General features: G+C 45.1%; 1 protein-coding gene across 1 annotated transcript in view; it reads right to left on the bottom strand.

Annotated features, from left to right (window-relative positions):
• Window positions 1-15,010, bottom strand: part of abcd2 (ATP-binding cassette, sub-family D (ALD), member 2) — a 48,995-nt gene extending 33,985 nt beyond the window's left edge. The window contains exons 1-4 of the mRNA XM_083656517.1: window positions 14,385-15,010; window positions 12,937-13,290; window positions 12,032-12,212; window positions 7,858-7,979 (exon numbers count right to left, since the gene is read on the bottom strand). Of these exons, the coding sequence (XP_083512643.1) occupies window positions 7,858-7,979; window positions 12,032-12,212; window positions 12,937-13,290; window positions 14,385-14,981 (1,254 nt within the window). The 5' untranslated portion in view covers window positions 14,982-15,010. The remainder of the gene's footprint in view (window positions 1-7,857; window positions 7,980-12,031; window positions 12,213-12,936; window positions 13,291-14,384) is intronic.
• Window positions 15,011-15,543: the final 533 nt, after the last annotated feature.

The raw sequence follows: 15,543 nt of genomic DNA on the forward strand, positions 1-15,543 counted from the left end.
AAAGATTTCTCAGCGACCAAAGATTGCGCAACGTCGTTTTCTGAGTTTCCCGAACCTACAAATCACTCACAAACTAAAAAAAAATTACTTAAACTAGTAAACTTTAATTTAAAGACAGCACAGTAGCAATGAATAAATAAATTATATATTTATTTATATATATATATATATATATATATATATATATATATATATATATATGGGGGTATGGTGGCGCAGTCGGTAGCGCTGTCGCCTCACAGCTAGAAGGTCCTGAGTTCGATTCTCGCCTGGAGTTGTGCCCCCCCATATCTTCAGTGCCTACTGCCCGGGTGGGCTATCTCGTCGAAAGGGCCTTCCTGTGTGGAGTTTGCATGTTCTCCCCGTGCTCCCCAGGGGGTTCCTCCGTAGATAACCCCCCACTAAAAACATGCAGAAGATGGTCATCCGACCAGTGATGACAACATCCGAAGTTGGTCCCCGGGTGCTGGAAAGAAAAAGCGACCACTGCAATGTCTCTCTCCCTCAGTCTCTCTCCCCCTCTCTCTCTCTCCCTTAAGCCCAATTTATGCTTTGTCTGCCGACACTTTTGAAACGGTCGCCGACAGAAATGAGGACTTGAGTCGACACTTTCAAGTGTCGGCGAGCAGTGTCTGCTACCTAGTGAAATATCTAGTGTTGCTGACTACGTCATAGTATCGCGCAAGTCTGATTGGCTATATAGACGGCACGCGCTTGACTTCCTTGTTTTAATTTTCGCTGGATTGAAATGAATGAACGTGTCCCCGCTATTTTTATCAGCCTGTCCTTGATGTATGACTGCGTGAAAATCACAAAGAACACCGTGACCAATTTCCCAGAGAGAGAGGAGGTGAGTTGTGTGGTTGTGTGTCGTTTATATGCGACTGCAGCCAAGTACGTTACATCTTGGCTCCGAGGTGGTTTCACTGTGCGTTCCCTCTCTTGCCTTGGCTGTCTAGCGTTCGAGTGTCACGTGACCGTTGAACCGAGGCGAACATTCACTGAAGTATAAATACAACACCATGAGCGACTCAGCGACACTTTATTTTTTGTCTGCGACCATGTGCTGAGCGACACTTTATAATAAGTATAAATTAAGATTCAGTCTCTCCCTCTCCCTCAGTCTCTCTCTCCCTCAGTCTCTCTCGTGAGCCTCAGATCTGTGTGTTTCTGGCTGGTTTGGTTGTTGAATAATGCTGAATTCTTTGCTGGACATATGTTCCTGTCCCTTTAAGAGGCCTGTTGCCTCCTGAAGGAGTAGTTCCCAGTTTGGAGAGGAAGGAGAGGACCTTCCCACTGGAAGACGAAGCCAGTTTTTTGAAGAAAAATGGCGGAGGCAATGGCGTTTGAGAGTGCGAGTGAATTAGAAAGTGATGATGAAGATACAAGGGGTCTTGAAAATAAGCGTAATCATGTATCAAGTGGTAACTCAAGTGACGGTGGATATCAGGAAGTCAAGAAAGTGAGGAAAGGGAGTGAGGATTCATTTCTTGTAGGAATGAGAGCGACGGCAAAGGTGGATGGAATTTTCAGTAACCTGCATGAGTTGGGAAAGTGTATGAAAAGGAAAGTTGGTGCGGTAAAAGCGATAAGGGTAACTAGAAGTGGGTTGGTAGTAATAGAGTGTGTGTCACAGGATCAGGGAATGAAAGTAATTGAGATAGGTAATATTGAGATTGAGTTTGAGGGTAATGGTACGTATACGCATTGTAGGGTCGAGTGCTTTAAGCTAAGGAAAGAGCCGATGAAGAAAGGAGTAGTAAGTGGTGTGCCGCTTGATGTGGAGGTGGAGTCATTTGAGGAACAGGTAGAGTGTGTGTATGAGGCCAGAAGACTGTCTAGATTTGTAGAAGGTAAGAAAGAGGATAGTTTATCTGTTTGTTTGACTTTTACAGAAGGGCTTCCGCAAAGTGTTCCTGGACAGTGTGAGCTACAGGGTGAGGCCCTATGAAAGGGCGCCACTCAGATGTTTCAGTTGTCAAGAATATGGTCATTTAGCTGTGGTGTGTAGAGGAGATAAAAGGTGTTATCGGTGTGGGAAGGAAGATTGTGAGGAGAGATATAATGAGTGTGAACAGCAGGTGAAATGTGTGCATTGTGAGGGAAAGCACTATACAGGATCAGCACAGTGCCCAAAAAGAATCCGAGAAGGAATAGTGAGTAAAGTCAGAGAAAAGAAAGGGTTATCATATGCTGAGGCTGTCAAAAGTGTGGAGAGGAAACGTGAGAGGGTGGAAAGAAATGAGGACAGCGTGAGGGTACAAAAGGAACCGAGAAAGGAAGTGGACAGATCGAATCAGAGTAATGTTATCTGCATGGATAAGAAGAGATTCCTGGCCTTTATTGCTATGGTGTTGAACTGTGCTGCTACTATAACTGGGAAGACTGAGAGGACTGAAATGGTGGTGGATGCTGCAAAGAGGTTCCTGGATGTGGTGGATGTATCGGGAACAGATATTGATAAAATACTGAGGGACGCATTTGCGCAAACTCAGACAAGTACGTCCGAGTGTTAGTATGGACAATATTTATGAATGGGAGCATTTTGGGAAGAAGAAATATAAAGAAGACATCAAATTCCAATTGACCTGTGGAGGGCAGTAATACGCCGAGTAGCGTCTACACTGCCGGAAATCAAAAAGAAGAAGAAGAAGAGGAAGGAGAGTGTGAGCAGGACAGTGAATCACACATGGAGGACAGTGATACAAGGAGATCAGATGAGCTAGAAACTAGGTGGACACTTTCTACACCATTTATGTTTTAGTCGGCTTGGACAGCTCTCACATCTCACAGACGACAGAGCTGGCCGTGTTGAGAGGGCCCGAGCTACCAGCCGCCCTGGAGAAGGAGCTAACTACTAGATATGGTGCCAAGTCATCCTGCACCATGAACAGGTAATTCAGCTACGTTTCAACAGTCAACAGCCTACTCTTCATGTAATCTTTGTCAATTCATGTTACGGTCGATGGTGATAATATATCCCTAGACAGGAGTTTAATTGATAAGTTGAATATCGACATTTTGTCACAGTGAGGACATCATCACCGATGACATCATCACTGACAACACTGATGACATCATCAGTGGCATCATCACTGAACTAATTAAAAAATCAGGCTTCGTCAGGTCACCCGCATGGGTGCTCTTTCCCCCCCCTGAAAGTTTCAGCCCGATCGCACGTAAAACCGCATAGCTGTGGCCAGACAAACTTCTTTGAAACAGAGGCCAGACAGAGTCCACATTGCCAAATGTATATAGAGAAGAAGATTAGCGGACCCGTGGGGACCCCCTCGTGAGTTAGGGTGGTGTCTCACTGGCGCCCCGGTACCGTTCCCGAGCACACTTGTCCCCAAATTGACCCCAGTTTCGTAAACATTTGACGAGTGTGAACGTTGCGAACCGTTCCGTTCCGCGCCCGGGCGCGCAACAGGGAACCGTGACAGGATCCACTTGAAACGGTGGTCTGGGGAGCGCTTTGGCGTGCCTGGCCGGGCATGGAACACTTGTTCCGTTTCCGAGCGCAGAAGAAATGTTAAATGTGAAAGCTGACCAGCGGGGGAGAGGGGAGGCAATCGTTCCCGGGTGCAGAACAGAACGGAAGCAATCGTTCCCATTGAGAAAGCAGCCTTAGGCCCCCCTGATCTGGAACATGACATCCTCAGCCAGGAAGGATGACATGTAATGTGATCGTATCAGCACATGAATGGAATCACCAATCTTGTTTTTATTGAATGTAAATAGGCCTAGATCTCTGTCTCAACACAGCACATTACTTGAAATGATTAAAAACGAACATTTAGAAATCAAAGTTCGTCAAAAGGGCCTTTCTGTGTGGAGTTTGCATGTTCTCCCCGTGCCCCCTGGGGGGTTCCTTCATATAGGAACCCCACACCAAAACATGCAATATCCTGGTCGCTGAAGTGGTGCCTCCTCTGGTCGTTAGGGGCGCCTGTTCGGAGGGAGGGGAACTCGTTGGAATAGCATGATCCTGCCACGTGCTATGTCCTACCGGTGAAGCTTCCCCTGTCAGGTGAAAAGAAGCGGCTGGCTACTGCCCATGTCTCGGAGGAAGCATGGAGCCAGTTTCGGCTCTCCCCAGATCAGCAGAGGGTGGAGCAGCAACCAGGATAAATAAATTGGGGGGGGGGGGGGGGTAAATCAAAGTTTACCACATGGGTGAAGAAATGTGGTCAGAACATGTACAGTGAGTGTATTTACTTCTTCCTTTCATTTCTCTTCCTGTCTCTCCCTGCAAAGCAGTGCGCTGCTAGAAAAATCTGGCGACATGCGCTTACGGCTGCGGAGGTCTCGCCCCCACCGCGATGACGTCATATTGGCTGCGCGGCCCTCGCGTTTGGGAGCGCGCCTGGAGTACAGTATGTCCCGCTCTTTAGGAATGTTCTCCATCCCTGCTGCCTGTTTAGTACAGTTGCTACACACAGATACACACACACACACACAGATACACACACACAATCACCTGACCCTGCAAGCAGAGGCTTGCTACTGTACTCAACACACACACACACACACACACACACACACACACTGATCAGAGCTTGTGGCTGAAAGCAGGCTACAATTCACATCCCCTCAGGGAAATATTTTGTGGTAGAGAATCACAGCAACAAAATAAAAGCCGGAACGATCTGCTGTGCCAAAAATGTACCATCAAGTAATGTACTCCCTTTGATTTCCTTGTTTTGTGACAAATTGGGACTGGTTAATTTTTTTCTATAGTTCCACAGGAGTTTGAACTGCTCTCGTTGAAGCATCAATCAATGACTATCAATGGAGTCAAGTGTTTGTGCTGTCTGCTGTGTCAGTCACTGCGTGTTGACATTAGAGATGAAACAGTATGAACATTACATTTTTGTCCCACATTGTGATGTCACTGTAGTTGTGATGTCAGTGATGATATCACAATGTCTGTTACATCATCAGTGATGTCACTCAAGCACTCGATGATGCGAAGTTGAACAATTGTGCGTGCCAATAGAGCAGACGAGGCCACGTAGCAGCCGAGCTGCGGGCGAGGGCGAAGTTGAGCAATTGCTGATCACATCACTCGAGCACTCCATGATGTGATCAGTGATGGTCACTTGAGCAATTGTGATGTCATCAGTGATGCAAAGTTGAGCAAATGTGCGCTGCGCATGCCAATAGAGCAGACGAGGCCAGGCAGCAGTCGAGCTGTAGGCGAGGCCACATAGCGGCCAAGGTGTCTGTGGACGGGCGAGCTGCAGGGCGGGCTAGCGAGGCCGCTCAGTGGGCGAGTTGTTAGAATTTGCTGAAAATGTTCCAAAAGTACTGATACACCCAGACACACGCGCACGCCTGTGTCTGGGAGACTGTTGCTAACTTTGGTTGATGAAGGACAGTATTGTTTTTCAAAGATCATGGCATGGTAATCATGGTAACACAGTTTTATTGATAATTAAAATTTGAAACGGTACTACTAACAGTCAGGAATCTTATCACGGTTGATCATTACACTGGTAATCGTTTCATCCCTATATGACATGGCATGAGTGGAGGCTAGATAATGGTGAGGTAAAGTGAGGTTTTTCAGGAGAAGTGAGTGAGTCATGTGCAAGGAAGCAGACATCAACTTCTGCTCCATAAAAAAAGGTTTCAATTCCTTTTCTTCCCCACAAGGAACAGCACATTGTGTGCAGATTTTCATTGACAGTCATAGACAGACAGACTACGCAGTTTCACCTGCCCCTTGCTAAAGTACATGTTACCAAGTACTGCCTGGATAAAAGGAACCACATCATCATCCCAAAGCATGCATGGGCATGATCACAAGTACACACTACACATACAAACCAGCTCCACTGCATTACAGCAGGGGAAGGGGGGGTTGCAGCCAAAGCCAAATCCTCTTAAACACCTCAAAATGCATAGCAGCTAAAGAGAAAATGCATGAATGGGCCTTGCTATGTTGGGGGGATTAAAATGCAACGCGAGATCAAGGATATGGGCCTCAATGAACAAGCCCATTCATTCAGCTATTTGTTTCTGTATTTTTGTGCAATCTCGACACTAAATTCCTGCGCATGCATGGTGATGATAGGTTTCACATGAGAGAAAGATGAGAGATGAACATATCTACCCTCTATTCAATCTGCAACTCCACATCTATCTATCCATCCATCCATCCATCTATCCATCCATCCATCCATCTATCCATCTATCCATCCATCCATCCATCTATCTGTTCACTCATCCACCCACCCAAACACTAACCAACCCATTGACCCACTCATAAATCCTTACACAGGAGGCCAATTCCAGCTATGGGCAGGGGTGGGCTAAGCCCAAGCCCACCCAGACATGAGTCTTGCCCAGCCAATCAAAAGTTGGGAAAATATGTTTCTTTTTACCCACCAACCAATGGAAAAATTGCACAGAAAATACCAGTAGCGATTCTAGCTTCTGATTGGGTGGGCACTGAATGTGAGTCATGTGATGTGAACCTGATTCATGATTGGTTGGCTCACCAGAACGAGGAAGAGGCACGGAAGGAGCGAAGAAGAGGGCAGAGCCGTCTGAACAGCTAAAAAGTAGGCATTGAACAAACGTACAGGACTGAATGGGAAAGCGACCCTACATTCACCGCCTGGCTGAAAGCTGTTGCAGGCTGACAGTAAAGCTTTTTGTCATTGTTGGAACATACAAATGCAGGCCAGGGCTCCAGAGGGCACCTATTTACATATATTTTCCCACCTTAAAATCTGCCAGTGCGCCTAAATATTTTCATAACACGCACCAGTGCACCTTGGAATTTGTAGCGTCTTTCTCTCTCTCTCGTGCCACAGTGTGCTGTCATTCTATCCCCCCTCATCATTCACACACACAAAGACAGGGAAATACAAAAATAAAATGTTTTCATTTACTTCTGAGCGCTTTAGACTTGTGCATAATCGGTTTACTTTGAAAATCCGACTGGAAGTCGTATCGTTCATATCGCTAGTGGAACACAGGACCGTCTGCAGCCAACCATCCAGATCGGCCAGACTCACTCGTACCGGACTCCGAGTCACACACAGATGGAATGAAAATCTGTCAGATGGTGGTTTTGTACGCGGGAGACAAAGCTACGGCTTCACAGACATGAGTTCTGGCTAATGTTAGGCTGGCTGGCATTACAATGATATTGTAACGCCACAGGCGAGGCTGGTTTCGAACCCAAGGTCTCCAACTTACAAGCCCAACACGTTAACCATCCGACCAAAGGGATTCGACCAAAGGGACAATCCCTTTGGTCGGATGGTTAACGTGTTGGGCTTGTAAGTTGGAGACCTCGGGTTGAAACCAGCCTCGCCTGTGCCGTTACATTGGTGTCAGAAGTGGGATGTTGGGATGGCCGCGCAGTCATCGGAGGCGTAGGCCCGGGAGCATGAGGGAGCGCAGAGACGTTGAAGTGCAGGGGCTGCGCTTCCCACAGGTCGAGGTAGTGTAGCGATCCTGGGTCTGGGTGGATAAAGCGAGCACGTTGGTCTTTGGCCAAGGGGGATTGCCCCTTTGGTCGGATGGTTAACGTGTTGGGCTTGTAAATTGGAGACCTTGGGTTCGAAACCAGCCTCGCCTGTGCCGTTACAATCTCTTAGCATCTAATTAGCATCGCTAATGTTAGCATCTCGCTAACTATAACTATCAAGCAAATTTTGGGAATAACAACGTTACTCAACAACATTTAATTCAAGATTGCTAAAATTTGTTGTTGACAATATGACTATGCTGTCTGTTAATGTTAGACCATCTAAGAGCAGCTATCTCCCAGAGATTCCCAGATTGTGGTTCAACTGTGCAGCCCGACTAAGGGTAAGGTTTAACATGCACGGTCCTCACCTCTTTGTAGGAGGACATGATCCTCTCGATGGCATCGGCCGCCGAGGCCAAAAGGTTCCGGGCGGTGGTGAAAGCCTCCGTCCTCTCGCTCACCATCACCTGCGGCTGACCGTCCGCTGTTTCTGGAGAAGAGAGAGAGACAGAAAGAGAGAGAGAGATAACACTGGTTTACATAGGATAGTGATACCGCTGCCATTGCCTTTGTGACGGAAATGCTCCAAATCTGCTCCGAGTTGCTATCAAGTAGGAATGCCGCCGACTAGTCGGGTAAACGTTTAAACGCCCACTCCCTCACTACTCGGCACGAGACATACTAGTCGTTTAAACGAATGATTAAATTATCATAATAATAAACAATGCGGGCGGAAGCTGTTGCGTCTTTACCAGCCAATACTGTAGCCCCCCTCCACTAAGCTCTAATGCCCGGATGTAAACAAACCAGGCATGTGTGGAGCATTGGCTGTAACCTAGTGGAAAGGAGCCGAAGAGAGATGGCATCTCACAAAACCAGCGCAGTTTGGCAGTATTTTGATCAAGTAAATGAAAATATGGTTGTATCATATAGGGATGCCGATGACTAGTCGGTTAAACGTTTAAACGCCTACTCCCTCACTAGTCGGCACGAGAAATACTAGTCGTTTAAACAAATAATAAAATTATCATAATAATAAACAATGCGGGCGGGAGCTATTGGGTCTTTACCAGCCACCAGCCACTACTGTCTGTAGCTCCCCTCCTCTAATGCCCGGATGTAAACAAACCAGATGTGTTAATGGGAGTGGAGCATTGGCTGTTAACGTAGTGAAAGGAGCGGAAGGGAGATGGACCGGCGCAGTTTGGCAGTATTTTGATCCAGTAAATGAAAATATGGTTGTATGTAGGCTGTGTCAGTTAAACTAGCATATAACGTTAACCACTTCAAGATTCAATTCAAGATTCAATCCATGTGTTGCCATGTCAACAAAGTTGATAGGAATTTGTCTTGGTTCACTCTCAGACAAAAAAGACAAGACAGTGCAGCAGCACACCATATACAAACAATAACGCAAGGAAAAAATAACATTCAGGAACAGTATCCAGCAGCATCGTATTCAGCAGAAGTGCATACAGTTTAAAGTGCTATAGGTCAGACATAATCAATGAATCAGTGCAAGTTCAGATGTCTAATGGCAAGGAGGTAGGTGCTATCTCTGAAGCCAGATGTTTTGCTCTTGATGCTTCTGTATCTCCTGCCTGATGGGAGGAGATTAAAGAGGTAGTGTGCCAGATGAGAGTTGTCTGCTATGATTTTTTTAGCCTTCCTGATTATTCTTGTGGAAAAGAGTGATGTAAGTGAGGGGAGACTACAGCCAATGATTTGAGATGCTCGGCGTACTACTCTTTCCAGTCGAGTCTTGTCCTGAGTGGTTGTGTGACCAAACCAGACAAGCACTTGACCGACATTCAGCAGACATGTGGACACAAGGACCTGTGGGCGCTATGGCATTGCTATTCACGCGTTAGCCAGACAAGCTAACCCGTTAGCCACACAAGATAACGCAGCTTAGCTCATATGGCAATGCATGACTGCACAAGATTCTTCCACTCACCTTTGTGGAATGCAAAGGCTTCCGAAAGTTAAATGGACTATTTAGCCTGAATCCACGGCGCTGGGGTGAGTTGTTGATGTTTTCTTATGTGCAATGTTAATAAAAAGCGCAAGATGTTGTGAATATTGACGATTATGACAAACGTAATTAAGAGCCATTTCAAATGGCTCTTAAATACACATACTATTTTTTTGGACAACGTTTTAACCTTATAGATTAAATGGAGCTCAGTTTTGGCTGTTTTCTTAGTGTTTTCTTACTTATAGACTATTCGACTAGTCGCAATAAAATGTATGTTTAAACGTCATGGAAATTAGTCGCCACTGGCATCCCTACTATCATTCTCTCATAGCTCTGTTCACAAGGCAAGGGATTCAGATGGATTCAAACGTTCTATTCAGCTTCTGCTGTGTGTATGAAAGTCTGCTTCTTTTCTGCCTGTTGACACCATATTTCTACATGTGTGCCTGTGTGTGTTAGCACGGAGATACCGTGGTTGTCTGAGCATCAGAAATGACAGTAATGTTGAGGCCCTGATCAGCAAAACAAATGGGACTCAACCACAGAGTTCTGTTATCCAATTTAAATGCCCGTGGGGAGGTGTGAGAGATAAATACTGTTTTCACACATGGTTATCCACTCTTGTTAGAGTAAGCAGTAGTTGTTGACTTGGAGATGCAAAGAGCCCCCATCTGTACAATGAGACGTGCTTCTTACACCACAGAATGAAACAGGCAACAATTAAAATGGCAGTAAAAATGGCTTAGGTATACACATATAGATACAGATATTGGCAAGGGTTTGTATATTACATAATGGATGTTGTATCAGACAGAAACACATAGAAAACCAGGTGAAGAAACAAACTGAGGCTCCTTGGGATAAAACAGATGCATATCTCCAAATTGCCATTTTGAGCCAAGGTACTGGGATAGAGATCACACTCCTGAGGATTACTACCTCCTTCTTGCTGCTAATAAAATGGTAAATTATACTGCTGCATCAATTGCCGCCAGAGCTACAGCATTTACTGTATGAATATGCATCTGTGATTCTGTGCGTACACACTAGTGTGTCATTCTTTGTTAACAGAGAAGTAATAACAGAAGAAGTAGTGGGGTTAACATTTTCTGAAACTCGTATTTTCGGAGATGAGGGGCCCTATCTTCCCAAAAGCGCTAATTTAGCGTTTGCGCTCGTTTAACGCCGTGCGCAATGCAAATTGAGGGCAGACAAGGGCGCTAAGAGCTTTGAAAAGGACCTCTTATGTGCAAATACCTCCCTGCGCTGGGAGCGCACCCGTAATCTAGAATTCCTTTTCGAGATGTCATTACGCACAGCCTAGACATCAAATTATGCTGCTAAAATTGGGTATTAGCAGATAATTCAGTGAGGCAATCAACTATAACTCACTGAGAAACTTTTATCACATCGCAAAGAGGGAAAACGTGTTGGACAATGGACATAGGCTATTTACCTTCATAGCCCGGAGGATCGTTGGCACCACAGACGATCTGTCAATAAGCTCTCTCTGTCCTCGCACGAGTGAGTACACTATTACGCATGGAGAGGATTACAGCATATTGCATGCCTCGCGCAAACAGCCATTGTGAGACGGGAATCTGATTGGTTTTGATTGACTTAATGCCCAGCATTGCCTGGCCATGCCTGTGAATAATTCTGGTAGTTAAGACTGCCCAAATCCCATTTGCGCAGGCATTTTGGGGCGCAGATGATTTTGGCATGGCTCTAATTTGCGTCTGCGACAGGTGCCGTCAACGTTTCCGCATGCCCGCCGAGAATTGCATCCCCAACATATTTCGGGGCTTTTTAAACTTAGAAATCAGGGAGGTCACATCTACCAGACAATTATATCACTTTTTAAACAGTTACATTTCTGTATAAATCATTACAATATGCTCCCGTGAGGTGGGGATGCTGCCGGCGCTGGGGTGCAAAACTCGGCATAACACCTGGCGAACGGCGCAAGGTGGACTGCTATCTTCCCTGCCTTAAGGCACGCGCAAACAGATGCGCAAGCGCTATTAGGGGATAGCGCCTGTCGGAAGATCTGTGTCTTACAGATTAATATATTAGCAATCACTTCAACCTGATACAGGTAGACAGACATATAAGGTGGGCTATTCAGAGGTCTTGCGTCGTGCTACGCATAGTTAGGCTACATTTTGGGAGAGTTGCACACAATCTGCCGTGGCAGCCTCTACAGTGTAGGATCAACGCGGAAGCATAAATTACCATCAAGGTGACTGGACCTTGAGTCTCCTAAATCTTAGCACAGCATTTGACATGACCGATTATAATGTAGTATTGCTTAATTGCCTGGAATATGGGGGGCTTAGTGACACAACTTTGAATTGGTATAAAATACCATCCTCTCAATATAATTATCTCTTTTGTATTAGGTAATACCTAACACAAAATCTGAAATATGGTGTTCCACAAGGGTCTATCCTAGGGCCTATTATTCTCCATTTATGTGTGCTACGAACCCAAAGTGGATTTATGTGGGGCTCTTTGATATGAAAGTGTTTGTGAACTTCTGATCTAACTGACAGTTTCCTTACTGTTGTCAGCGTAGCCGGTGGCTGTGATGATCGGCACGGCCACAATGATGAGTCCACAGCTGCTCCAAACATACTTCATGAGGAACTGCTCAATCATGATGTACCAGAAACGCTTGGACAGGATCAGGTTCATCTGTTCGGCCAGAGCCCGGTAGCACTTCTGCAGCTGGCGCATCTCCACCTGCCAGGGAGAGTATGTTATAGTACAGCAGCAGTATAGTATGGCAGTATATTCATTCCTTATGTATGTTTTATTTGTAAATATCATGTAATATCGTGTGAGATGGGTCACACTGAACAAATATGAGCCCATTCATCATCTCAGCTAAAGAGTGGAGGGCTCGGTCATACATTGCCACTGATTTGACTGTGCAAATTTGCCATGTAGCCAGTCTCCACTCTCCATGGTAATTACATTGTGGTTAAACACTACGCTATATCCTGTTACAATTTTGTTACTCTTTGTGGTTACTTGGGATAATATACAATATGTCATGTTGTGGTATCAGAGGATTCAAGTTGTGGGAATGGGAATAGTTTATAGCCAGGGAAGTACAGTGGAGGGGAGGGTCGACCCACACAAATTCAGTTTACTCAGCACTTCTTATTTTTTTTAACTTCCAGAATAATTTACCCACTTGTTTAGGCTGAGACGTAAAATTCTGAGTATACATCATAGTGAGTAACATCTAACGAACTGATATACTGTATATGAGAATAAGGACTCTTGACATAATTTAATGATTTATATTTCCACTGGTGGTTGTTGGCTTTATGATGACCGCAAAAGGAAATTGTAGTTTACCCACCTATGTATTTATATGACTGTCTATAGCACTGTATAATGCATGTCTCTCAATGCATACTCTGTATTTTATATGCATATGCCATCCCGCTCTTAATACCTTGTGCCCCCCGTAGAAAGCTATTTCCTCCGCATTAGAAATAATCCTGGAGTGCACATAGCGCAGGTAGCCTTTCCTGTGGGCCTCCTCAGCCACCAGCTTGCCAAATTTGGGTGAACAGGCCCGGAGGACCTTGGCCGTGAGGAAGACCACCAGCCCGGCCAGGAGAGTCGACCCTGAGGGGTTGGCCCCCCTGGAGCGGGCGGTCTGGATCAGCGTGTAGGCGGTCAGCACCACGTCCAGGATGGGCTTGGTGAGGTTGGAGTAGAGATGGGCCACGGACTGGGAGAACATCATCACGTCCTCGGTGAGAGACTGGTCGGGGTTGGCAAGCCTCCCGTCCATGTTGCTGACCTTATAGTAGGGTAGTAAGAAAATATTGATACACTTGAGTATCACAATATTCTGTTTTGGGATACTGTATCGATTCTGGAAATAATTGTTTTTAATTAATAATTGACATGCAAAGATTCATATAGGTGGTTCATTTTGTGTTCTTGCAACACTTCACAAGCTGAAGTGTTAGTGTGTTTAAACCACAGACCAGATAGCAGAGTTATCTCTAGCTTTTCAAGTGTAACAACTTTTTACTCAGATTTTATGCATAATGGTGGCTCTATATATATATAGTGACTGACCGTTTTCCTAAAAGTAGATTAAAAAAAGCAAAACATTTCCTTGCTTACAGTATCACAATAATCGGAACCCCTGTATCGGGATATGTATCGTATCGCCAGATTCTTGCCAATACACAGCCCTACGGTACCTACCTTCAGGGTTGGGAGGGTTACTTTAAAAATGTAATGCGATACAATTACTAATTACCCTTAAAAAATGTAATCGGTAATGTAATCAAAGTATCACAATATAAAAGTAATGGAACTGATTACTTTCCATTACTTTTGGATTACTTTTGAACAAATGTCCTCCACTTGAATACTGGAGTCCGGGGGCATGCTCCTCAGGAGGATATATTTCCAAAAAGCAGCTCTTTAATTACTCATTTCAGACTTTCCATCTTCAGATTAGTCTAGTGCCGGACGGTCCTTTTTTAATAAGAGCCATCAGGTAGGTGTGTGTGTGTGTGTGTGTGTGTGTGTGTGTGTGTGTGTGTGTGTGTGTGTGTGTGTGTGTGTGTGTGTGTGTGTGTGTGTGTGTGTGTGTGTGTGTGTGTGTGTGTGTGTGTGTGTGTGTGAGATCCAAGGTTCTAGGCTTTTTAGGTTTTATTTATTTGCACCATATACATAAAGTAGACAATAATAAAATATATACAATAAATGTATTTTAAATTGTAATCCTGCTAAGTATGCCAATTTTACTCAATGTAACTGTAATCTTGATTACATATTCTTTCTGTAACTTTAAGGGATTACAGTTACATTTTTTAATCCAGATGAGTCGACAGTAACTGGATTACATGTAATCAGTTACTTCCCAAGCCTGCCTACCTTATAGTAGGTCTGGTCTGTGAAGTAGGTGCGGTACGCGTGGTTCACTAGCCGGGTGCGGAAGGCCAGCGCCAGCTTGCACTCCAGGTAGCGGATGGCGCTGTTGACGAAGGTGGCCGGTATGGCGATGAGGAGCCATTTGACCAGCTGGAGGATGAAGGTCCTCGGTTTCTTCTCCACAATCGTTTTGACAATCTTGCCATCCAAACTGGCGACGTAAATAGAAAGAAACGTCCTGGATATAAGCGCCACCGAGTGCAAAGAGAGCAAACCGAGCTCTCTGGACACCAGCTTGGGGAAGAGGATTCTCCCAAGTTCAAGAATCTGCTTGAAAAATTCCGCATTTACACCCGGGGATATCTTCTTATGATCATTCGGCGCGTCACTCACTAGTGATTTTACCGAACAAGCAGAGCCGTTTTCCGCTTTCGGACCTCGGGGGTTATCCCTGCAATCTTTCCTCTTGCTGATCTGCTTGTAGATGATAGGGTACAGCGTTTTCACACCGTAGGCAGCAGCCGCAAGAAACACGGCTCGCTTCGCCGCAGTCGTGCGGTCCCATCTCACTTTGGACGCCGCATCGATGATGCTGGACATCTTTTCAAACTGTTAGTCGTCTCTGCTAATAATCCTTACAACTCCCATCCCGATAACCGACACCGCATTGTTTAAAACAGGAGTAGTCATCTGATGTGGGGAAAGACAGATACATAATGTACCGCTACATCCTGCTGTGCTGTTTTCCTATTGCTGTCAAGTAACGGAGAATATAAAAGGCAAGACTTCCGGTCCGTAAACAAAAACTATTTTGGCGAACATGAGTTGCACCCCGGTTGCACCTTTTGAGTACACAAACCTTTATTGTATTTTGCAGTAGCGTGGTAGTAGATCAAATAATGTGGGTAATGCTTTTGGTAGTTTATTACGGTTTTGTCATTTTGAACTGCCTACTGAAAGAGAATGGTTTCTTTCATCTTTTTATGTAGTTTCTTTTTTTAATTGCTGCCACTCCCATTCAATCTCCTTTCTGCAAGTCTATTAGTATTAGTTTACATAACCTCTTCTACTTGTTCTGTGAAAAACGGGCCCAAACTAGTTTAGTTAGCAACATAAAAACTCTGGCAGATATCTCTGTCAGTGTAAATGTAGGAATGATGGA

The sequence above is a fragment of the Poromitra crassiceps genome (assembly GCF_964638095.1).
Source record: "Poromitra crassiceps genome assembly, chromosome: 2".
Taxonomy (NCBI): Eukaryota; Metazoa; Chordata; class Actinopteri; order Beryciformes; family Melamphaidae; genus Poromitra; species Poromitra crassiceps.